Here is a 24389-nt window from a genome sequence, read left to right as displayed (position 1 = left end):
TTTGAACTTAAATAGCAACCAAATAGTATTTAAATTCCTATTGTTGTTTTTGTCTGTCGCACAGAGCTGGAGACACAAATGCGGAGCAATATTTACATCATAAAAACAGAAGAGAATATACAAAACCTGAGTGCCTTCAACTACTGCTATGCTAGTGAAGTAGTGTTCTTCAAATAAGGGCCACCATCAACAACTTTGTAAAAGGAAATTGCAAGGAAGCAAGTTGAAAACAGGCCAGAAACTGACAGGCATTTATGTCCTGATTTATAAGCAGGTGAGGGGAGCAACGACAGCATATTTAATGTGAATGAGGTTTGTATTACTGAACAGCAAAACATTTTAGAGTAGGAAATGTACATTCTACTGCATGGAACACAAGACCACTGAATACCTCACATAACGAAGGACTTGACCTGGCATTACAGAACCAGAAACTGCACTGCTCTGCTAAAAGCTCTAACCCTGCTAGAGCAGGCATATCAGCAGATATTCTTTTAAAAGTGCTTTATAGTCATGGGTGACTAAAGATTTACATGGAGTGTAGCCAGTTCAGTGGTAATGCAGTATGATTGGAATGAACTAATTGTGCATACGCTTGAAAATACCTTTATTTTATTTATTTATTTTGCTTTTGTGAGATCGTGTTTTAGTCTAAAAAGCCTGGAATCCATAAGAATCACTATAATTAACTACCAAGGTTACCTTTCGAATATGGACTAATTGCTAAATAGGAAATGACATCTGTATTGGAGATCACATAGGATTAGCTGACTTGTTCGGCAGTAATGCAGTGAAGCAGAAGACACTGTTTATTAAGCAGGCAGTAAAGACTGTCAAGGAGTGGACCCTACAGTCACTTTTGTACACATATAATAATAGGCTTACAGTACTTATACATTATATTATATCATTACACTGAACAGCATTACTCTGTGTTCAGGCCAGCCATTGCATTTCATTTAAGATTTCAGGCTCAGACATAATTGTAAAGTTTAAAGTCACTTGTAGAACCAGTTGTATAATAAAGTAGGACACAGAAAAGTCAAGGAATGCAATATTGCAGACATACAACAGTCTGAAATTCAGGTCTTCATCAGGAATATGCTGATTAATTGATGAACTTTGTGAAGTAACTAACAAATCAACCAATCAATCAACTTTTTCTATACAGCTTGGGACTGCACTATAGACTGCCCCTGGATTTACAGCACTAACACCTTTTGCATGTGTGCCCTTGTGAACCAGTTTTCTTCTTTGACTGCCTTTAAGATATACAATGAAAGATGACAGTAAATAAGCATACATAAGAGGGGAGTGAAAGCCCTTCTGCAGATAAAAACCTCTAGATGTGTGTTGTTTCTGATGTAAGCCAGGCAGACATGTCACATTTTCTATACTCACAGTAATAGCAACAGGAAACAGCACGCCAACATACATGTCACATTCCTTACTTCTCATCACCTGTCTGTTATTTCTTAAAGTATATCTTGCAAAGATATTTTAAATGTATAGGCTATTAAATGCACAAAATGAACCACAGCAATACAATAGCATGCAAATGGTGTTGGCAATTTTTGAACATTATGTGAGTTTTAGTACAGTAATTTAAATTTAAATTAATGAATTAAAAGTACAGGACACACTGTTTTCAATTATTATGATGATGCTTATTTTATTTTACTTATGTTTCTCTTTCCGGTCATCTTTTTAGCCAGTGCTACTGTCTCTCGCTTCGTAACTAAATTCACTGGCAAGGACAGTGTCTGAATCATATTTACACCCAGGCCTCCAAAGGTGAAAGAGACAAGAGGCCAGGGAAGCAAGTGGATTAGCCAGATGTACCGTCTATTAAAATTATATAAACAGTGGGCACTACTTAGACCAATTGAATGGACTCCCATAATTTGTGTATCCTCAATTTCTCACATGATCTGTCACAGGGCATTCCTTAAGGACTACATTAGATGTTCTAATCAGAGATAAACATAATAAATCTCTTTGCAATGGTCTTTTCAAAGCTTTAGTAATAAAGTGACTTTCTGCACGCACTCAACAATGTCCATATCTGTTAAGGGATAACACACCAAACCAGTACAGAGAGCTTATAAATGGGTTGTTCATCAACATCTGCAGCCATGCATCTCCCAGCAAGGGGCTCAACTTGACAGTAGAGTCCTATTTATAGTATCTTTCAAATATGTATTAATGATACAGGTAGTAAAAATACAGTATTTCATATAGTTATATAAAATGTACTACTTTGACGAAACTATAATAATAATAATAATAATAATAATAATAATAATAATAATAATAATAATAATAATAATAATAATAATATCCATCTGCAAAAACTATGGTCTGCAAGACTTAAACACAACTTTCTAAAAACAGGTTTATTTTTGTATAAACACAGGTATAACACACTATTACCAAGCAGCACTGAATAAAATCCAAATGCACGCACATCCTCCTACTACTATAGAAAGGTATTTTACAATAAATAAAGCAGTGTGTTTAACACAAAATGTGTTGTGCTCCAACTGCTGTGGCAATAAAAGACAATAGATACAAAAAAAAAAAAGAAATCGCAATGTTAAAGTAAAATACATTTTACTTTTTACTCAGCATGTACAGAATAAGCATGACGGCCAGTAATCAAATTCTCAAAGACTTGGTATTCTGTTTCTTCTGAAATTATGATTAACGAAAATGATGTACACTTAAACAAGAGCGGTCACTGAGAGGTCATTAAATGTACTGTCTGCTGTCTCCCATTGATAAGAGAGTTGGCTTGAGTGGATTAATTGAGTGGTTTTATCTGGCCAGGTCTAATATACACCCTAACAGATCTCATTTGATGAATGCAGACCACCCCCCCACCACCACCACCCCAAAAAAAAATAATGCATGCATGCAACATATGGCTAACAAACTTACATTAGAAGGTTTGATGTTTAGTCTGGAAATATGCTGGTCCTTTGTTGGGCAAGATTAACAGGTAAAACTTTAAATGATCCCACATTTTTCTTTAGCATTATAGCAAGAAACTCTGTTTCCAACCAAAATATGACTGGAGGGTTTGTGGTTATGTAGGGGGCATTCAGGTTAAATTTGTTAGCTACTATTTAGCAGCAAGTGCATGAGTCAACAAGAAGTGGAAAGATATTGATGAGTATTTCCCACACACAGATTGTAATGTCAAGCTAGGCAGTCTTAATGAGCCAATTAAAGATATTTAGAAAAAAAAAAGAAAAAAAAAGACAAAGACAATGTAGTACTGTATCTTGAAGCAATTTGTAATCCTACGTTCCCAGTACACTTTGTTGCTGCTGATTGCTGGGATGTTTTTAGAAATCAAGGCTGAGGTATACTACTACTACTATTTTTACAGTGGGAACAGTTTTTGTTTTAATTTGCATTTGTATATTCAAGAACCAGTGGTTAAGTGTGCATGTTTCTGTAATTTTAATTAAAAAAAAAAAACACAACAGCATGGAATTATAATTTAGTTTACATTACAGGTCTGGAAACTATATGGTCATACAAAAAAAACTGAAAAGAGAACATGTTAGTTAAATAGGACATGGAAATGAAAAAGCTAAACCACTCAATTAGTATCCATCATTTAAAAAACAACATCTTAACATCAAGGTGCACTGCAATAACTGAATGCTGGGTCGAAATAACACAACACTGCAAGCCGTCTCATTGTAACAGACCCCCTTCCCCCACAGTACATACAGTGCCAGTTTGCCACGGTGTAAAAGTAAAATTTGAATGAAAGAATTCTACCTCTTAAGTCCATCTCTGTACTATTGAACATTCTGTTATCCCAGCTCAATGATGGAACCCTTTTGAGACAAATGCTAGCCATCTTAAAAAAATTAATGCAATAACACTTACAGGGGACGAAAACAGCATCCTCTGTGACCTGTAGTGGTGGTGGATCTATATTCTTGTTGCCCGTGGTTTGCTGCATCCACCTGCCAGCTTTCATTGCCATGCAGTGAATGTGTGTGTTTTTTGTTTGATTTCTACAACAGCAGCAAAATGTGGCTAACCAACATTACTCGATTACAGGCTTATATTTCATTGTCCATAATACCTTAAGCTATTTTTGTACCTTATCCTTTGCTGAATTCACCATAATAACGGATTAAGGCTAATCTAAAGTAGGCCTGGATTGTGGTGTAAATATCAGTGTGTATGCTGGGACAGACGACCTGCTGGCACACTGAAGCTGCAAAAACTGTAGTACAGCATAAAAAGGCAGCTTGATTGATAAAATCTACACACCTGACTCCAGATAAAGTGTAACAGTTTCAATTTGGAAATGTAAACTGTGTGCACGTTCTATGTTACTTGTCCATTTATAAATTAGGAATTTATGTCCTGAATTCCAGAACATGTTGAGGTTTAAGAGTCAATCATTCCTAAAAAGAACACTCAGAGAAGAAAAATGTTACTTGTCTATTTAAGTGGTGCTAGGTTTTTGTTAGTTTCGTCTAATGCCTTGATCAGAAAAAAATGTCTTCATCAGTGTCTTACAAAGTTAGTTTCTTACAAGTTTTATGATTGAGTTCTTGAACTTAGTGAATTGTGCACATTTTATTAAACTGGTTCCTCAAAAACACCAACTTAAAAAACAATTTTCAAAAGCATGAGACATGTGCCGTGCCACCTGTTTATTCCCAACATGTTGAAAGCTGTGACAATCATAAGTGCTAATTTGTGCAAAACAATACGGAACAGCAATGTGCAAAGTAAATGCACATCAACAAAACAAACAGAGGGTTCCAGAAACACATAAAAGAGAAGGCAGCATTGACTCTGTATGATGCAACTCCATACAGTCAACACGGTTATAAGCATTGTAAACACAATGCAGTCATGTCAAGTAATGGTTTGGTTTGAAATATTCTTTAACGCTATAATTCTTAAAGCTATAAAAACTGCCCCTAGTTCTGCTATTAATAGTTATCTTAAACTGGGGGAGGATTACTGTGTGCACACAAGTGAAACATGTTTCTTTGAGTTCAATTTATATACAATTCACAATGGCACATAAAAATCCCATCCCAATTACAGAATGAATTTAAAAAAGACTAAAATGCAGAAAGAAATGTGGCAATAATGAACATTTAATGACTAGGAGCTCATAACTCATAAAATATTCAAAACTTATTTTTTTTCTGAAGCTGAGGGACATTGCAGCATAATTAGAACCGAAGTAATAATTGCACATTAGCATGTTCTTTAAAACAACTCTTTGTTTTTAAAATACAAATTAAGTAACAAAAAGTCCTTCCATTTTAAAAAATCACTATGATATCCAAATGTTCTACTCCAATGGATGTGACATGAGCAGTGTGGCATATATTATTACATTCTATTGACATTTAATAAAAATAACCATGTTATGGAACATTGCACTTGCTGTATTTAATGCCACGGCAATGCTGGAATAGCGTTAACATTTACTTATGTAAAATACAGAAATATAAGTACAGTAGAATCTCATTTAACCGCACCCTGTTCATCCGCGACTTCAATTATCTACGGCTCCCTGACGAGTTTTATCTCAAACATTATTGCCAACGTAGACTTAATGCTCCGCGGTGCACACACACACACACACACACACACATATCAGTCTAACCTGTGGAGTCGACGCCAAGACAGCAGCATATAAATACATTCTGTTAATTTAGCTTCACAAATTAAATAATTAGATCATTACTTCTATTAGTCATGCTTGTAATCTTACGGTTTAAACCACAGTTCTAATTAGATCAAAGACAAAAGAATACTTTACACTTGAAAACAGAATTATATTTAAACCCAACAGATTTCAGGCTGTAATTAAATGAAAGTCATTCACTTTGTGGCATCTAGCACATGTCTCCATGTGCAATAGAGCCATACTTGTGATGCTCACAATTTGTATTACTGATAAGTGTTTTAAAAGTATTATTTTAGCTATAGAATACAGCAGGAAAAAAAAAAACATGTTTAAAACCAGGAAGACAGATATTATTAAGAAAATTCAAAAAGTATTAAGGCTTTGTTTTGTGTGCCAAAACCTGGCACTAGATCCTGCTGAACTTTTTAAAAGTGAAATCCTACAAAAACTGTGGCATTTAAAATTAAGCCAAAAACACACTGGCCAATCTAATAACTTGAAATAGTAGCGTGAAACCAGTTGTATTAGCCAAAGAGAACATGATGGTTCCCAAAAGGCCAGGACAACAAAAAAATAGCACCTTGTAGTGTCACGATTAGCAGCTAATATACAGTTTGTGAAAAATGAACCAAAACACACCCATTTAAAATAAGCTAAAGGAAATGTGCATCTGCACAGATGGAAATAAGACTCCTATGGCATAGTATTTTTACTCATTCCAGATTTTACTACGAGCTTGATTAACCAGTGTATAGATAACAAGCTCAGGTGTGTCTTAGTAGTAAAACCATGAATGGATCAGACTGCTGTGGAATAAGTCTTCTTTCCATCCCTGATCTGGTTTTAAGTTTACCTAGCTTGGCTTGAAGACCCCCTGGTAAGGCTGCCCAGTTAAATCAACCACTCATTTCCCACTAATAGTAATTTCCCCCAAGAATTTAAAGTAAAATTGTTCTCTTTTGTAATGTCTGTTGTTCAATAAATGGGTCCTCTGTACTGTACATAACGGTTATAAAACTAATTTAAATAAATAAATAAATAAATAAATAAATAAATAAAAAGCTATCCACAGAGTTTCAAACAGTTAGCATGCTACATTTACTATATTTTGGAATGTAGGAAAAAAAGTGATTAAATCTGGGATTTCCCAGTGGTTTAGGTCATATTAATATGGTGTGTTACCAAGGGAACAAAGCTGTTAAACCGCATTGCTAAGTCTCTTAAAGCATCGATGCAAATCACAGAAGTACACAAAGCATGCAATGCCTTTTTATAAAATGTCCTTAAAATAAATCATCCCAGTCGAGGAAACGCATGCAGGGTGATTTAGCTATATGTATTGCACACATCATTCCTTGGGTGGTAAGGAGCGCAAAAAAATTAACTAGCAATTTGAGTAAGAGGTACTGTACAGCATATATCAATAAAGTATCTGGTGTTTACACGCACAAGCACAAGCACAAGCACATGCACACGCACACACACACAAACACCATAAGGCATATCTATAGACATCAGTCATGACAGGCTTTCAAGCACTCAACATCTGAAAGTAAAAACAAACAAAAAAAAAAGCCTCTGTGCAATATATGGAATAGAGTATTAAAAGTTTTTTTGGATAGACTGAATCCTATTTTTTTTATTTACAGTACAGGGTACAGATAATTATAAGTAGTCTGCTATATTACACAGGGCAGGCAACTCTATATCTGCAGTATTTTCTGATCCAAGTGAACAACCAACACATTTTGTTCTACCCCATGATGAAGCTGCATGCCAAAGAAATCCATAACATTGAATAGCTGATGAAATGCTGTGAGAGATCCAGGTGTCACCATTAAAAGACAGTGTGCCCTTTTGTGAGATCGAATAAATCATAAACTGCATCTACAATCGCTGCTGCAGGAAAACACATTATGAAAGATAGATTAGAAGAATGTAAGTAGGCTGACGACAGACTAGCATACTATCGGTCACGTATTCAGAAATCTTAGATTGAGAAAAAAAAACTTTGCATTGGTTTATGACAGTTGGCCATATGTCTTTGTGGTGAAGTAATTCAAATTAATTAATATTTGATTTGTGTACTGCAGATAACAAAAAGTTTGTAATTTGCACTGCATGTTCCACACAACAGCCTTGCATGCATTTATTAAATGTAATATTAAGTGGCCTATGTACTTTGCAGTGGGTTACATTGGCCTGGAGTGGATGATGTATCCAACTGGGTGATGTGTGCGTCAGAACTGAAAATAAAACATTACAGAATTTAAAAATAATTTTTCTGGTTAAAACGTTTAGTAAATGAATAATTTCCAAGTTCCCTCGTATATGATTTAGCCATGCAATGCTTGGTCTTCATAATTCTTTTCAAGACATGTGAAAATACATGTGTTTCCGACGGCACTTAAACAATAGTACTTGTAGGCTTGGTTGTCATCCAACACATACAGCCACACTTTGGAAAGTGCTTTACCTGCTTAAGTGCACTTTGTTCATCATATTGTGTAATCACTCTCTTCAAAGACACTAACAGCAAAGTCTTTCTGGGTTCTGTTCCTTCCTCCTATTGTCACTTACATGATAAATTGCTTAAGCCGTTGAAGAACAGTTAAAACGTTCCAGAATCTCAAGAGCTATTGCATATTAAAATAAGTTTAAAATGACCATGACACATTAACTAAACAAAAAACAAACAAATCACTACCAGTATTACATTATACCATGATGCACAGTATGCAATATAGAAATCCTTGGACGCAAAGGATTGTGAGTCATTGCTATAGAGCTAGGCCAATAATCAACTCAATGGTAGGATTCATTTCACAATAACAAGACAAAGCTATTAGTGAACAACACTGAAGGTACTCTAAAAAAGATAAGATTGGTACAGTTAGGTACAAAAGATATCAGTGACAAATCTCATCCAGTCTAACAAGTCACCCTGCTATAGGAACTCTATTGGGACAACCACCGAAAATCAATGGTGCCATTCAAAGAAAGTGCACACATTTCTCTATCTGCCATAAAGATTATAGAGCAGGGGTGTCACACTCCAGTCATTGAGGGCTGCCGGGTCTTGTTATCATTCCAACTTAAGCTCTGAATTAAAACCAAATTGTTCATTTGGCCATATTTCATATTTTCCAAGGTATTTTACAGTTGATGATTTAAAAAATGCACTTGATTCAAGGTACATGACCTATGAAACATTTTGAGACCTGGAGAGAAGTGTTACATTTATCCAATTAATCAAATCATTAGACCAATAAAGTAATTGAGAGCTCGGGTGGAACGGAAACCAGAAGACACTGCGGCCCTCCAGGAACTGAGTTTGACACTCCTGTTATACAGTAAACCAGGGATTGCCAACCCTGGCCCTGGAGGGCCCCAGTCCTGCAGGTTTTCTATGTGTCTTTACATCATCAATGGCTAAAGATCTGAAACACCTGTTAATCTTGACTAATTAAGCCAATAATTGGTGCAATTAAGTAACAGAGTTCAGTTGAAATGAAAACCAGAAGACCATGCAGCTCTCCAGGACCAGGGTTGGAGACCCCTGGAGTAAACAAACAGGTTTGTTAGAAACTGCTACCCATGTTTAAAAAAACGGAGATATATATATGTGGTTTTTATTAAGTAAGGCATTAATGTGTAAATATTTTCTTTATCTGAAAGCTACGGAACAATGATGAGCCGATATCTGTTAATCTTACATCCCATATGATATCTAATTGTAACTGGCAACTTAACTTGCAACTGAATTTAGCAATAGAATACTTTTTAAAACACACCATTGAAGATATCAGATTAAATATACTAAATATACTAAAGTGAAACCTGAGTAAACTGTCCCCAAATGGAAGCTGTCGATTCACTTCTATAGAAAAATTAGGTGTCTGGCGTTTTCTGATAGGAAAAAACGCTTAGTTCAGACAATGGCTTGGGTCAAGATGGTGTTAGTCAAGTAATCTTGTACTGCATGTGACCTGTGTACATATCACATCATGGGAACCTGATCTTGACTCTAACCCCATCTGAATTATTTGTAAATAGGAACCCATGTTCCTGCAAAATATGTTGCACCAAAAACAACCTCAGCAGTCCATGAAATAGTCCTTGGCTGCTTCAAACCTTCAAGCTGATATTTGCATGAGGAATATTTTGTGGGTCACAATGGAGCTACTCTACTTCTGCAGCAAAGAATGAGTGTTAAATCAACAAAAATCTTACTGCATTGTTCTGTTGTATTCATATACTGTTTGGCAATACATTATTAAATCGTTTGAGTTATTGTTTTGTTATTCACTGGGTTAGTGTGGGATGGGTTATTTGTATAGCAAATGTGACTTAATATTCACTGAACAGTATAGAAATATCTGGCATATTGTGTTTATTCTTGTCATGTATATTTGTACAAAAAGTGGGTTGTTGGTTTTCTTTACTAAACATAAACAGATTAAAAGTACTCTGTCTTTGAAGTACTGAATGTAGAGAGTTATATTAATCTTGCTAAGTTAAGAATGATCTGAACAGGGTATTAGAGCTGACCTTTGTATATATATTGTTGTGAGTCAAAGGGGTCTCGGTCTGTAATTCAGCCTTCCGACAGTAGAAGGCAGCAAACCAACTCGGGACTTCCCTTACCAAGGTCTCATGACCATGGCGAAAGTCATCTTTGAGGGGCGTCACCTTGGTGAGGGGCGGAAGTCCCGAGTTGGTTTGCTGCCTTCTACTGTCGGGAGGCTGAATTACAGACCAAGACCCCTTTGACTCATCACAATTGTCTTGAAATGATGGTCAAATAAACTAACCATATATTGGTTGGAAGCTAATTACTGTTAAAAGTTTTGAAAAGAAACCATGAAATATGAGATTTACATCCAGTTTTTTTTTTACTGGGTATGGAGTATCCTTGCTGGTTTTGTCCAATAGACCACATTAAACTGTAAAACGGTACTTCTTTTAACACAAGTTGCATCAAAGTGTTTATGTCATGAGTAGGGGTCTACTTAAATCGCGGTAAAATTATGTATTTTTCACGGGTATGTTGCAGAATAAAATTAGGATTTCGCGGACATTCCGTGGACCTGTTAAACATTAAATAAACCTAAGTAGACAGTATTTCAGAGCTCTATAAAGCCTAAAATAGTGGTACATGCTTCCTTACTAAAACATAGTGCTGTCATTTGTTAAAGGCAAGCATGCAGTATCCCCCTGAAGTTGACTTGCCCATACATTGAGACTGCATGTTCTGCATCCACTGAATTGGTTGGAAATTAAGGCAAAGCTTTGCCAAGTTATACAGATGTGGAAATCGATTAGAAACAGACCCAAAACTCGGTTACACAAGGGCATCTGGCATACTTTAATAAAGGCAATGTATGCAGCACGTTTGTTGTCATGTTATTTGTCCCATCCAATAATTTATTTTATTAGTACCGAGTCAAAACAAAGAAAACGTGGCTATTCGGGTCTAAAATTCCAACTGCGAAAAAGTAAGCAACAGGTTGAAGCGAGGTGACTGTGCTGGATCGTTTTAGTACGGATTTAATTTGCAGACAGGAATACTTCTTGTCTGGGCTAACTTTCCAGTTTGGTTTCTGAAAGCTGTTTATTTTACGTTCTGTTCAGCAGCCTCTGTAGTAGCCTTTTGTTTAATGTGTGATTCTGAAGCTAAATTGATCATATTTTCTCCAAAGACACATTAAGATATGGAAAACAATTACCTCAGTCTGCATGTACAGTTTCTTTGGGAAATATTTTGAAATGATCATCAGCCGAAATATACTTTGCTTTTTTTGTCGTCCATTTCTACTATTTTACCTCCAATGCTGAAAACTAGATTTTAGAACCTAAATCAAAACAATGCAGCACCAACTTTGTCCCACCCCCTGCTGCACAGTACAGATCACAGAAAAGCAGTACAGATGCACTGATAGGCTGATTAATACTTTGTCATTTGAATAGTAAACAAGAACGTTAACCGCTTTGTGTAAATATTATTTGTGGACGTTTTTTTGTTTGTTTGTTTTTTGCTTAATGCACACAGGACGGCGAAGGAATCAAAAAGGGCTATCTACAGAAGGAAGATACGTAGTTTGCGTCGCTTGCGTTGTGCAGTAGTTCATTTAAACGAGGTTTTTTTTTTTGTTTTTTTTTCCCTCTCTGTACTTGTTTGTATGCATTGGCCCCTTAGAGGTGAATTTCGCGGTGACCCCTCAATTTCACGATTTCCGCGAAATCGCAATTTAGGTAGATCCCTAGTCATGAGCAGTTTCCTCCGAGTAGTTTTGCAATTTTGATCAGCAACATTCAAGACCCAGTCAAACACACAACCTGCTATGTTTACAATCAATTCAAATGTTTTATTTTTTTGTGTTATACAATTACAGTATCTCCAGGCCATTTTAATAAAACAAGATTTTTTTTAAAACTACAGTACTAGTTAACTGTAGGTCTGCTAGTGACGTTTTATCATTTTTTCCAATCTGTATGAAACATACATGGTTACTTTTGAGGAACAGTTTATACTTAACTGTACTGGTCATTTGAACTTCACTGTTTGTGGCACGACTGTAAGCCTGCTGAATACTATCCCCAATTGAACAATGCTGTCTATTTATTTCACAAAGCAATTTAAGCTCAACAGCAAAAGCTCTGAGGCTACAGCATCCCTGTATCCTCGCAAAGAAAGTAGCTGAAGTGCTTATTGTTTGAATAAATGGAGCAATAAAATTATTTTGAAGCTCAGACATCCGTGTAAATCAAGCTGACATTCCATTCACACATCATTACGACTGCAAGGCGTTTTGTTCATCCTCCTTTGCAGCAACAGTTCCCATGTATTTCCAGTGAAATTAACGGAACAAAACAAGGACATCCAGAACTGACACACGGAAACTATGGTGAACATAACCACAGTGCATCTGCTATGAACAGTGTATTCTTTAATTTGCTTATTTAATCATCAGGTACAATTGAAAACATGTATAGCACAACCTGAGTACAAGCCTGTCACAGGTGCAGCACCAATAAACCCTTGCCATATGTCACTCACCAATGCATGATCAAATTGGGATCCTATCACTTTACACAGTTTGTCATTTGCATGAGGTACAGCTTGTCTATTGTGGACAAAAGATACTCTTCTCACTAAGGTCTGACCTCATCACTAAATGAATGTCAAAAAAAAGGCTTGCAGCCAATGCAAACATTTAGCCTCATGAAATTATATGGATTTCTCTAAATATTCCTTCCTGCTGTTCGTTTTCCAGTGGTATCTAAGGGTGGAAATTTTTTATTTCTCTGAAACAAAGAAACACCACCAGCAGCCGCCAAATACTGTATATTACTGTATATTGTATATTATACTTAAACAGGTCTATATGCCTGTATTATATAGTCATAATAAGGAGGGCATTCCTAGTTTATTCACTGTAGAGTCTTAAGGGACAACCACCATATTGACTCATCTCAAGCCAAAATCAATGCACTTCGAAATAATTTGCTCACAGCTTGTAGTTAAAGAAATATGCCAACACCCACTTGATCTAACACCACACAAAGAGATGTAGTTTACTTCTATAGCAACTGGTTAAAAAATAATTATTGCACAAGCAGATAAAAAGATGAATATGTTCTATTTTCACATCACACTGCTCTTGCACATGCCGGACACAGAACTATAATACACTTGACCTATATTAAGCTTTTGCACAATTAATAATTCATAAGAGGTTTTTCAAGATATGAACAGGTGAAGACAGCATCATAATCATAAACCCTCAGTCTGCATGCAACGCATAGTGGTTGATGTTACGCTTTGTAAGATCTGTCAAGAGATTTGTGTGTTGTTGTTTTGCAATTTAACATGCAATTTGACCGTGGGTTGCAGATTGATCTGAAAGTGTAGTTGGGCTTTTATTCTCTCCATCCATAAAACCTTTTCATTCAAACTTTGCAGAACAAGGAGACACAGACATTTGGATCAAATTTCTTTGGCTCTGAAAGCATGCGTGCAGGGTAGAATTCCATTTTAAAATGGTTCTTTTTAGCCGAAGATAGCTCTTCTTTCTCTGACTGGAGACAATGATAGTTCAAAAGGGGTTGTGGTAGTCAGACAGAGGAGAAAAAGGAGGAATCATTCATTTCACAATGTTCATCTAATCTCTGCTTTTTGGCAGAGAATGTGTCAACAGGAGATGGCATTCCTTCTGGTGCAGAGTGGAGAGTAGCGGGAGGAGCACTGGCTGCCATGTTCTCCAGTGTTGTTTTTGGAGCCGTCAGCTAAACAGGTGGGCAGGTCACATTATAACACAGCCACACATCCCTGCAATTCTCAGACAAACAATACCACTGAGACCCAAAATAGTCTTATGGGCCAAGGAGCAAAAGGATGTTCCTGCTACTGGAAACATAATCAGAGAGAGTTGGAGAACCTCTAACAATGTCTGCAGTGAATTGATGTCCCTTTAAGTCCAACACAACTAGGTGTAACCTGCAGCAATCCCCACTGGTCTCTAAAGTTACATAAACTTACCAAGGTAGGTCAGCTTTTTATGACTCCAAATCAGATTCTAGCCTGGCTAATGCTAAGAAAAATACAAATACAAAACAAATGTAGCAAACTACAGGGGCATCTCATATATATATGTGTTCTACCTTAACTGGCATCAGGCCCTGCTCTGTTGAATCCAGGAAAAAAAAATCATCTTTATTACCACACTGCTTGCAGAAAACAATCAGGTTGTGGGTTTTCCATACAACTCTGACAGCCACATATCTCTTTTTTCTTCAAAAGAAATAGAAAATTAACAAACAAATTATTAAAATAGCATTCCCCTCAAGAAAGATAGTTTGTCTTTTAGTGTGATCAAATTCAGACAAACCCTTAAAAGAAAGATAATATCTGGTACTATACTAGCCGACGTTGAAGGGGTGGGGAACAACTGTAAGCTCCAAGTGAAATAACATGGAAGTGCAAGACTACTTGAAAGTAAGACATGATGACCAAGCTTTCTTTAACCTATTACAGGACCAGATCTCTTTTATAATTCAAATGTTTGCTAGAACATGTGCTTCTTGCAAAACTGTAAATGAGACTTTAGCATTTGGTAGTGTACTGCAGGTAAGATGTATGCATTTATTTAAATTGCCCTTACCCTTCAGTGTTCATATAATAAACTTTATTTAGTAATGAGTGGTTTAAATTAAAAAGGTTGCATTGCGTCATTAGGGATCTGCTTGAAATAGTGTCAGAATAGTGAATGGCTTCAAAGTTTATAGCGCAGAACAGTATTAAATCTGCATAGGAGGGGGAAAAAGAAGATTATGTTTGTCCTCAAGATCTCTGAGTGATTCCATGTCTCAATCCCATGGCCGTTAATGACTACCTCTGGAATAAAGCAGCTCTTGTAACTAAAGAACGTGTTGCACTGTGTATGGGCATCATAGACTGTTTTCATCTATTAGCCCAGAGAGACTAAAAGATTAGCCAATGTGTTACTTTGTCATGCAGGCTTAATGTACAGTCCTGCTTTGTTATAAATGTTTTGGAATTGGAAATAACACGTTATATTGATGCATAGCTTCTCTTATTTGAAATGACACTCGTTTCGGTTTTATAATAGCTATTACATGCATAGATAAATATCCAAAATGTAGAGTGGCTTTAGATATTATCCCAAACAGCAGTAACATGCAATTCTTGCTTTTGGTAGATTAACTGTTAGTAATACTGTTTTTCTTGAGCAAGATTTTTTGTATCATTTCTACATAAAAGTGAAAGGGAAGGGTCACTAATTAAATGGTTGTTATGCACCAGAGTATATAGCAATGACACAAACAAGCACCGTATAGTAATAACATGCATGTTATTATTTAGAGAAAGTTTTTTTCATCACAAATCTTGCATACGTATGTTTTTCTGTTTATAGAAACTTTATTTTTATTCTTCAGAAATCTTGTTTTATATTTATTGCACTGTTTAAAAATAAGTTGTTTATTTTATTGTTCATTGCATGCATTGCTATTTACAAACATTTTATTTGTATTGTGTATGACGTTTGTGTTATTTTTTTCAAAACATTGTGTACTGTTATCATTAAATGTGTGCGTCTTACTTATTTTACTATGTTTTACTGGCACACAGGGGCTTAATGTTAATGGGAATGTTATATAAATCATTGATTTATGTTTTCTTTTATTTTTAATAGTATTTTACAGCAATTTCAGGGGTAAAAATATCAATTAAAATTATTTAAAAATCTGGTACCCAAGGTACACCTTCATTTTTACATCTGAAGTTGAAGGGTACATTTTGACCACGTTGTTAAACTTTTAAATTGGATTCCCTGCCTCAAGATGGCTTCCCATGTACCCACCTGAACCCATCATCCCATCATCCTCCTGCTCATCCTTCTGCTCACAGGATGATGGGAAATGTAGTTCTGAGAGGTCCATGCGGGTACATGGGAAGCCTTCTTGAAGCAAGGAATGCAATTTAAAAGTTTAACCTCTTGTGTGCTACGGACGTACCTGGTATGTCCAAAAAATCGCTTCCCCAGTGCTAGGACGTACCTGGTATGTCCAATTGAAATACATGGTAAAAAAAAAAAAAAAAGTTTTCTTGTTGACATAAAATAGTGTATTGGATACATTAACTTAGATTTACATTTTTTAATCAATGCAATTCTGTCCATCCGTTTGCCATTTCTTCGTAACATTATCTCGTTAGTACAACCGGCCCCGTGACTAATCGGACAGTGCATGACAGTACTGTGCGTCAGTGTAACGGTGAGTCATTGCGCAAGCTCCTCCCCCTTTACTCGAGGTTAGCAAACCAATGCAGAGTATATTTTATGCTATACTGTTTCTCTTGAATCATCGTCTGAGTATTCTAATTAGGGCTAGGACGATGGTGGTTTTTCTACCATTTATGCATTGTTTTCTTAAAGAGACGATGCATTGATGCATCACTTTTTTCCATAACGCAAAATTTACTTTTTGTTTTTGTTGAGAAAAATGATGGCATCCACATTCTCCGGTTTCAAAGAGGAACGGAGTGTGTTAGCTATTATCCCAGCCTTGCTGAACACCCGCTCACTTGGGACAGATGTTGCTGGGATACTTAACATGTTCATTGCCAAGGTTGCTAGTTTTGGAAACTGTGTCTGGTTATTTTTCCACTACAGCGGTGGATCTTCGTTTCTGAGGTATATGTCATCACTTCTTGTCTGATTAGGCTTTCCTTGGAGGACATCTCTGGTTGCTGCCGTCACGAAATCACAATTTAAATGCTTGTTCTGTTTTTAACTGGCAAGTCACTTGTAGTTGTAGTGGCACAGTTTGTGTCGTTAGCGGGACTGCTGTCTGTCAGCCTAACTAGTCTGGAAAGCATTGCTTCACCTACAGTGGCCTTGGTTTGTTCCGATAGGAAATCCAAATTGAGAAAATCGGGGATCAAGGAATGATGCAAAAAGCAGTGGCATAACTTCATCGCCTGGGTCATTCAGTTGATGTAAACGAAATTGCTGTGATACAATTACACAGTAGTTTTTCTTGCAAACTTTGTGCATTTGGACTTAGCAGGTGTTGTGATCCCCTTCACAAGCTTCAACAGGAATTTCGCTCAATCTGTATTTCATCCCTGTTGCAACTGGGTACATGGAACTAGCTGTAGTGTTTTTCTCTGCGCTTAACAATACTGTAGATAATTCGAATGGCTGAAGTAGAGGGGGTACCTCAGCCATTAGCTTCCACTGCTCAGTAGTTAGATCTAAAGTAGAGGCATCAGACTTTTTTGTTAAATCATGGTTTGACAAAACTGCAATTACTGGCCACTTCAACTCAAGCAGACGTTCAAAACATATAATATACTGTGTTCCATCTTGTTTGCACATCCTGTATTAAATTTAGTGGCACCTTTTCTGTGTTCAGCATTTCTGTTTGTTTTCTATTTAAAGCACTTGTTGGCAGCTCGCTTTTTTTAAAAATCTGCAACCAGTCTTCTTGCTGTTGCCACTAATGTGTGTACGGCTGGAACATCCTCCAAACTGTTCTGAATGCATAGGTTTATATTGTGTTCTGCACACGCACTTGCCACGCCATTAATAAGTGCCCCAGTATGATGGTTTACATGCGTAAGTAAAGGCATTGCTCTGCAATTGTTTCGACAGGGCATTGCGTAGCCCGGAGCAAGATTCGCTATCTGATTTTTAAATGCAGCTCCTTCCATGATGTATCAACATCCACTATCAGGTCTGTTATTTCTTTTGCTAGGGTACTTTGCTTTGGCTCTATTTTCTTTCCAAAATACGATGCCACTGTAGGTAGTTGCTTTTGTTTTTAAATACTCACATTTTCATATTTTGTTGGATGGAGCCTCACTAAATGGTCCCGCAGGTTTGTGGTATTGCCGGAGAAGCTCAGCAGTGTTTCACAAATGCCGCATTTTACCTTTCCATTTTGTTCTTTAGAAAAAAAACAACTTCCAAACATCAGAAGGCATTGTTAGTAATTTAACCGAGAAAGCTTTAATCCTGTAGCAGCTATACTGCTATTTCATTGGGTTTGTTCTGTTCACGCTTTTGACCGAGTTCCCGGGTTGATTCTAGAAAATGTTTGTGTAGGTGTGTGTGGGGGGGGGGGCTGAGTTTTGAAAGAAATAGAAAGCAAAGGCGGGGAACTAGAGTACAGTTTTATAACTTAATTTCGTCCTAATAAGATGGATTAATGAAACGACATGTGGTTTCACCATATTCAGTTTGTTTTGATCTATCGATGGGTATTTTATCCATCGATGGTTTTTGAACCTGGGCATGGCTTGCTACCCACTGGTGGGTCCCAACCCACAGGTTGAAAAACCCTGGTCTAGATGACATGGTCCGCACCCAACAGCGGCTCACACACACACACACACACACACACACACACACACTACCGAAACTAGTGGTATGGTCCCACCCCTGAACAATACAGATAACGTGAATACACAGGACCAGATGAAACAAAAGTCTGCCAACCTGAACAGACCGGGTCACTACAATATATTGAACTTACATTCATTTCAAGTACTCAAGTAATAAAAACTAGTGCTCGAGTAATTACAATTATTTCAAGTACTCTAACCCACCCCTAGTTCAAATACACAGCAAGATACATTTCTATCCATGGCAGAATCAGTTAGACAACATTGAGACAGCCCTTCTTAACATTACTGATGTAAGCATCGCATCAGTGCCAGCTCTTCGGAAATGGACTATATGGTGCAAGGGACAGGCAGCCAGATTCTTCCTCTTACAGTCTGGAAACACTGTCTTATAGCCACGGACTCCTCCCATCAGTGCTGCAGAGAACTAGCGCAATATTGCATTCTTATTCAAGAGCTTGCCAGTTTCTGGTGGGATCCAACCCTTAATTTATAGTTAATATTTTTCCAAGTGACTATCTCCTTTTCAATCCTTCATCAGCCAAAAAAGGGAATATTATTCAACCACATCCAACTCAAAGCTTAGTGCGTGTTTTGTCCAAACCGAAGCACTTTAAAATTAAGCCAGAAGTTATATAAAACATTAAAAAGTAGATAATTTGATAGCCAAAATACTGCAGGACTAGAGAGCAGACCTGGCACAAAACTATGTCTGCTTTTTAATTACACAATACTTTCCATGACAAATTTAAAAGACAAAATATATTTGATATGTGTAAACTTTTGTAGCATTTAACACTTTGAAATGACAGAATTTACAACATTCCAGCACATCCATAAACCTAAATATGTGGTTCCCCTCCTTTTTCTGAGATATAGAAAAATTGCAGACCTCTGTGTTGTGTGTTAAGTGGGTCGATACTGTTTAGGTTTTTCAAATTGACCCATTTGTAAAAGTTTACAAAATGTAATATTACACAATTTTTACTGTGTGAATTGTCAATGTAATTGCAAATTGTAGCATGTGGTTAGATATTAGCACTGGAAATATATCTTCAGAATTGACAGATAAATAGCAAAAGAGTAGCTCAGATTGTGTTTTTGCTGTGCTGTGCTGTGACGAGAAGCAGACTGAAGGTTTGGGAGTGTGGTAGATGCTCCTAAATGGAGGGATATGAATGAATAAAATAAAATAAAAATGAACACACATTACAATTCAATTCCCGATGAAGCATGTTTAAAAACAACCATTAACTTCTCTTACTTTGTGTATAAACCTTCATCAAAACACGGAATTAATTTCTGTTATCAGACATAGATAGGATTCATCTTAATGAACCCCAGCTTACGGCAGATACACACCACAGAAAAGTGGGGGTTTTAGAAAAGAAAATAGTATGACCTTCTAAATATATGAATTTGATTAATAAAACTCTGGTGCTATCTATGCCTGTAGCACTTGTGACAGGCTGTTCCCAGGGAAGGGAAGGGGAGGCTGTCTCTATATGGTCAAGTGGCTGCAAGCCACTGCGTCCTATTGAATCTTGCTCTCCGACTACTGTTGATAGCCGTTGCCAAGGTGTTGTTTCTAATGCTGCCACGCTGCTGATTAATTATGCTGAAAGATGTCGAAGATTTATTGCATGGCAAACTGTTTTTGCTAGAAGCGAACTTGAGCAGTCCCTGGAGCACTGCAGTGGCAGTCGGTGCATGTCACAGCATTAAAAGGCGCATAAGCCAGCACAGTCTCTCCACCAAGGTTTTAGTAAGTAGGTCAGTCAAGAGTGACGGCAAGGTTCAAACTACTCCTTGCCGCTGAGAGCTCTGTGGTAACAGCAGAATTCAGGTATGAAGTTTTCCCCACATTTGAGACAAGAACTTCAAATGCCTTTTAATACAACAATTCCTTATATACTGAGCACTTTTAATTGTTTTTATTCTCTGCAACGTTAAGGAGATTGCCATTAGTAATGACATTCATAATATGCATTGTTCCAATAAAAAGAGAGGGGAGTTCTAGAATGTAGACCACATGCATTGAATTTTAAAGGAATGGTATCACCCACTTCTCTCACACAGGCTTCAGAATCTTGAGGATCACAAGGGGACTTAATGACATGCTATACAGTACTTCCTACTAATTTACATTCACCCCAGGCAGCAATGCATTCTGACAGGGCTCATGTTGCATACCATATGTGGAGGAAGCCAAGGTTTTACATGTGCGGGGGCCTTCCTCAACATGCTTATCTTTACTTTGACAGACTGTTATTGTTCAGCTCAGAAACTATGGAAAGCAATTGCTTATGATTTTCACACGCAAACCATTTTCAGAGGTTCATGACTTTTTCTAGTATGACAGAACAATATATGTTTCTTTCAGCAGGTCAGAGAGGTTTATATTTCTTTTGTCCACAACATGTAATGTGAACTCCTTGGCACCAGAAAACTCACTACTAAAGATGGCATTCTAAAAATAAAAACGATATACATTTTTTATTATTATTATTTTGTAAACCAATCGCAAGTCGAATTGAAGTTTCCAAGGCCTGTCTCACTGAGAACCAGGTCCAATTTAACGAAGTATGGGTATGCTGTAATATTCCTACACTCTGAATAAGGTATTAAAATAAAGCCACTGTATTCCATCAGCATTACTCATCACTGTAACTACTGTTGTTTAATAAGCACGTGCATGATAAGCAAATATTTTGGTGCTCCATTATACAAATAGAGGCAATGGGATTTTGTGTTGCATAGAAAGCACACACCAGCAAGAAATGGAGATGGTCTACCCACTTAGCTGAATGAAACAGTGGAATTCAGCCATTTGAAAATGTCAGCATCTAAGCAAAATTGACGTGGTTGCCTTTATACATCACGGCTCCAATTTCTATATGCACCGTTATAATTTATGTTCCTTTATTTATTAGTTTCATATTTCAAATGTCTTTTTTTTCTAAACAGTAAACATTCAGAGAAACATGTTTGCTTTACTTTGTTGTTACTGTGTACTGTATTGATGGGTTGATTTAATTACTGGTAGGTGTAATTGATCTAAGTGAGGAGGAGGAGGGGGGGTCTGTCAAGCTACACAGCAGTCTAGAAATCCAATTTTTAGAATTCAGACAATAAAGATGAGTTTACAGAGTAAATATATGTAAGCTTGGAAAATAAAACATACTCTGACCACCCATTAAAGGTTTAAGCAACAATACATTTGTATTTTTATTTTAGCTCCCTAATAGGAAGGAGGCAACCCACTACCCTCATCAAGGATGCAACCTGCTGCTCCTTGCTTCTCATCAGGGTTAATGTTGCTGTAATGACACGGCTTGCCCCCTGACTTCAAATCTCCCTGACTAATGTCCTAGGACAGCGTATTGTGGTGGTGGTGGGGGGGGGGGGGGTCGCATGATAACAAAAAATAACCTTAAGATTAGGGCTTCTGATTTTCAATTTTAACTGATAAAACACCCGATACAAAAATGGAAACACTGGAAATGGTTACTCAAATCACGTGGACCTTACAGTAGAAGGCTTGTTTGCAGGATTTAAAGCTGTATTACAATTAAAACAGAAATGTTAAAAAATTCAGACACACAAAAAACCGAGAAGAAAGTGCCCGTGACCATAAGGATTTTGTTGTGGAAGACAGCAAAGGAAACAAGGTACAACTAAAATGTGCAAATACTGTCTGTCGAGTTATTAGTTATTAGTATTGTGACAGAAAACAATAATTTCATAAAGTATAGAGAGAGAGAGAGAGAGAGAGAGAGAAATCCCTGGAGGAAAAAAAAATAAAATACATAAAACTCAAAAAAGATCAAAATAAGCACCAAAAAAATGAAAAAGTTAACAGAATTCTATTTAAGATCCTTAGCATTACATTACAGGGCATAAACACTTAATCCTTAACAGTAAATGGTATAATATGAAGCCAGACCTACTACCGTGTTTACTAAGTTAGAGATATTTGTTTGTTTGTGTATCAGTTGTGTATACAGTGCTTGCGCCTGTCAAAAGAAACTTTAAATGTTCTGGGGTTTTTTTTGTGTGTTTCACACGGTTTCTCAATTTACCACAATCCTTGGACAAAGCTATCATTATTGCTACAATTATTGGTGAACTCTGTACTGTACATCCAGCTCCCAGAACTGCCTGTTGGCTGCAAAAGGTTAGACTCAAATTTTTCAGACAGTAACAGCTTGAAATATTTCTAACGGGGGGGGGGGGGGGGCCCAACAAAAAAAGTTTGAGAACCCCTGTCCTAGGGCCTAGCTTTCTACACTGAGCTCATAAATCATACTGTATTTCTTCTTCAGAGGGCCTTCCTTTTTTTCTTTCTATTTAGCAACTACTGTACAGTAAGTATATTGATAATGTGATGAAGAGTGGCACAAAAGATCTGAAAAATACCAAGAGATTCAGCTAAAATGTCACCCTGTCATCCACCCCTTCAAGGGTAAAGAGGGTGAAAACACACATAACACATACGAGTGCGATCTGAAATGTGCTAAATGCAACACAGCCTATGATGGAGTAGAAAAAACGATATACTGAGTCAGTAGTTCATGCAGACAATTTAGGCTTGCTCCTTTTCGATGATTATTTTTCAGGGGCTCACAAAATGCTGTAACATTTTATTTTTTAACTGAAACATCATGCACCCTGATAATTGTGCAATTGGTTGCAGGGGCTTTGTTGTAAAATGTGAATATTTTGAATTTATTCTGACCAAATGTGACCAGAGCAAATGAAACGGGCGTCAATTCTACCCGACTCTTTTCTATTGACTTTGGATACCAGTATCTCCGCTCCATTCCACCACAGGCATGCTGACAGCTGGGCAGAAACCACTCAAACTAAAAGTGCCAAAACCTGTTGTACAATTAACAGGTTGCATGGCTAAACTTATATGGCTGTTTTCACAGACCCAGATTAGTGCTAATCTTGGACAACCTAATGTTAATTTAGGTAAGGTTGTCAAAGACTAATGCTAACTGGGGTCTGTGAATGCAGCTGATACAGTACACAATAACGTTGAACTACAGGAGCCACATAATTATTCCTCAAAAAAGAAATACAAAAACAGCAAACAAGAGACCCTTTATTAGAGTGAATGTTATTTAGTTCATTTAAAAAGTAATACAAGTACTTGTCCTAATAGTTTCTCAACTGAATTGCTCAAGTCTTGAACAATGTCAGTGTGCCTTGTACTTTCCTCATAGACCACCTTCACATTTTCAGCAGCAGGCAAGCAGAAAAATCCCCTTCACTTTCTTTCAAATTTATTTAATACCTTGTCTTTAAAGAAATCATGCAATTATTTTTTCGTATTTTGTTCATCTCAATCCATACGTGTGTGGAACATGAGTCACAAAGGAAATACATTCATTTTAAGGTTAGTGTCCTGTTTGGTTTATTTTTTTAGCAAGTTAATTTTCATATTACACTACTTCAGTCAACAGCAATACAATCAAAACAATAAAACATAGAACATTCTTGAGACGCTGAATTCATTAAGGACATTCTCCTGAACAAAATTATATTTTCATGTTTGTAGTACATTTCACTGCAGGGTTATAATCTTTCAAGTTTTCAGTGAAAAAGTCATATTTAAATGCTCTAATGAAATCTACCTTATGGTGTTCTTGAAGTAGCGACACACATGGAGCAACAATCAAATAAATGTTCTAGTATTAATCTTGGTTTGTATACAAGCTTGCCTGAAAATAAAGTTTAGTTTCCTCCGGTGATACTTGACGGCTC

General features: G+C 36.8%; 1 protein-coding gene across 4 annotated transcripts in view; it reads right to left on the bottom strand.

Annotated features, from left to right (window-relative positions):
• Window positions 1–24389, bottom strand: part of LOC117421318 (protein phosphatase 3 catalytic subunit alpha) — a 167486-nt gene that overhangs the window by 117116 nt on the left and 25981 nt on the right. For 2 of the 4 annotated variants that reach the window (XM_059029750.1, XM_059029755.1), the window contains exon 1: window positions 3907–4032. The exons of 1 other annotated variant lie outside the window; for it this stretch is intronic. In XM_059029750.1, coding sequence (XP_058885733.1) covers window positions 3907–4006 — 100 coding nt within the window. In that variant the 5' untranslated portion in view covers window positions 4007–4032. Of the gene's footprint in view, window positions 1–3906; window positions 4033–24389 lie in introns of those variants that run through there. One more of the 4 variants, XM_059029767.1, reaches the window with a different exon arrangement.

The sequence above is a fragment of the Acipenser ruthenus genome, chromosome 1, assembly GCF_902713425.1.
Source record: "Acipenser ruthenus chromosome 1, fAciRut3.2 maternal haplotype, whole genome shotgun sequence".
Classification (NCBI taxonomy): domain Eukaryota; kingdom Metazoa; phylum Chordata; class Actinopteri; order Acipenseriformes; family Acipenseridae; genus Acipenser; species Acipenser ruthenus.
The sequence above is the reverse complement of the archived record's forward strand: the minus strand, read 5'-3'. Positions and strand labels throughout refer to the sequence as shown.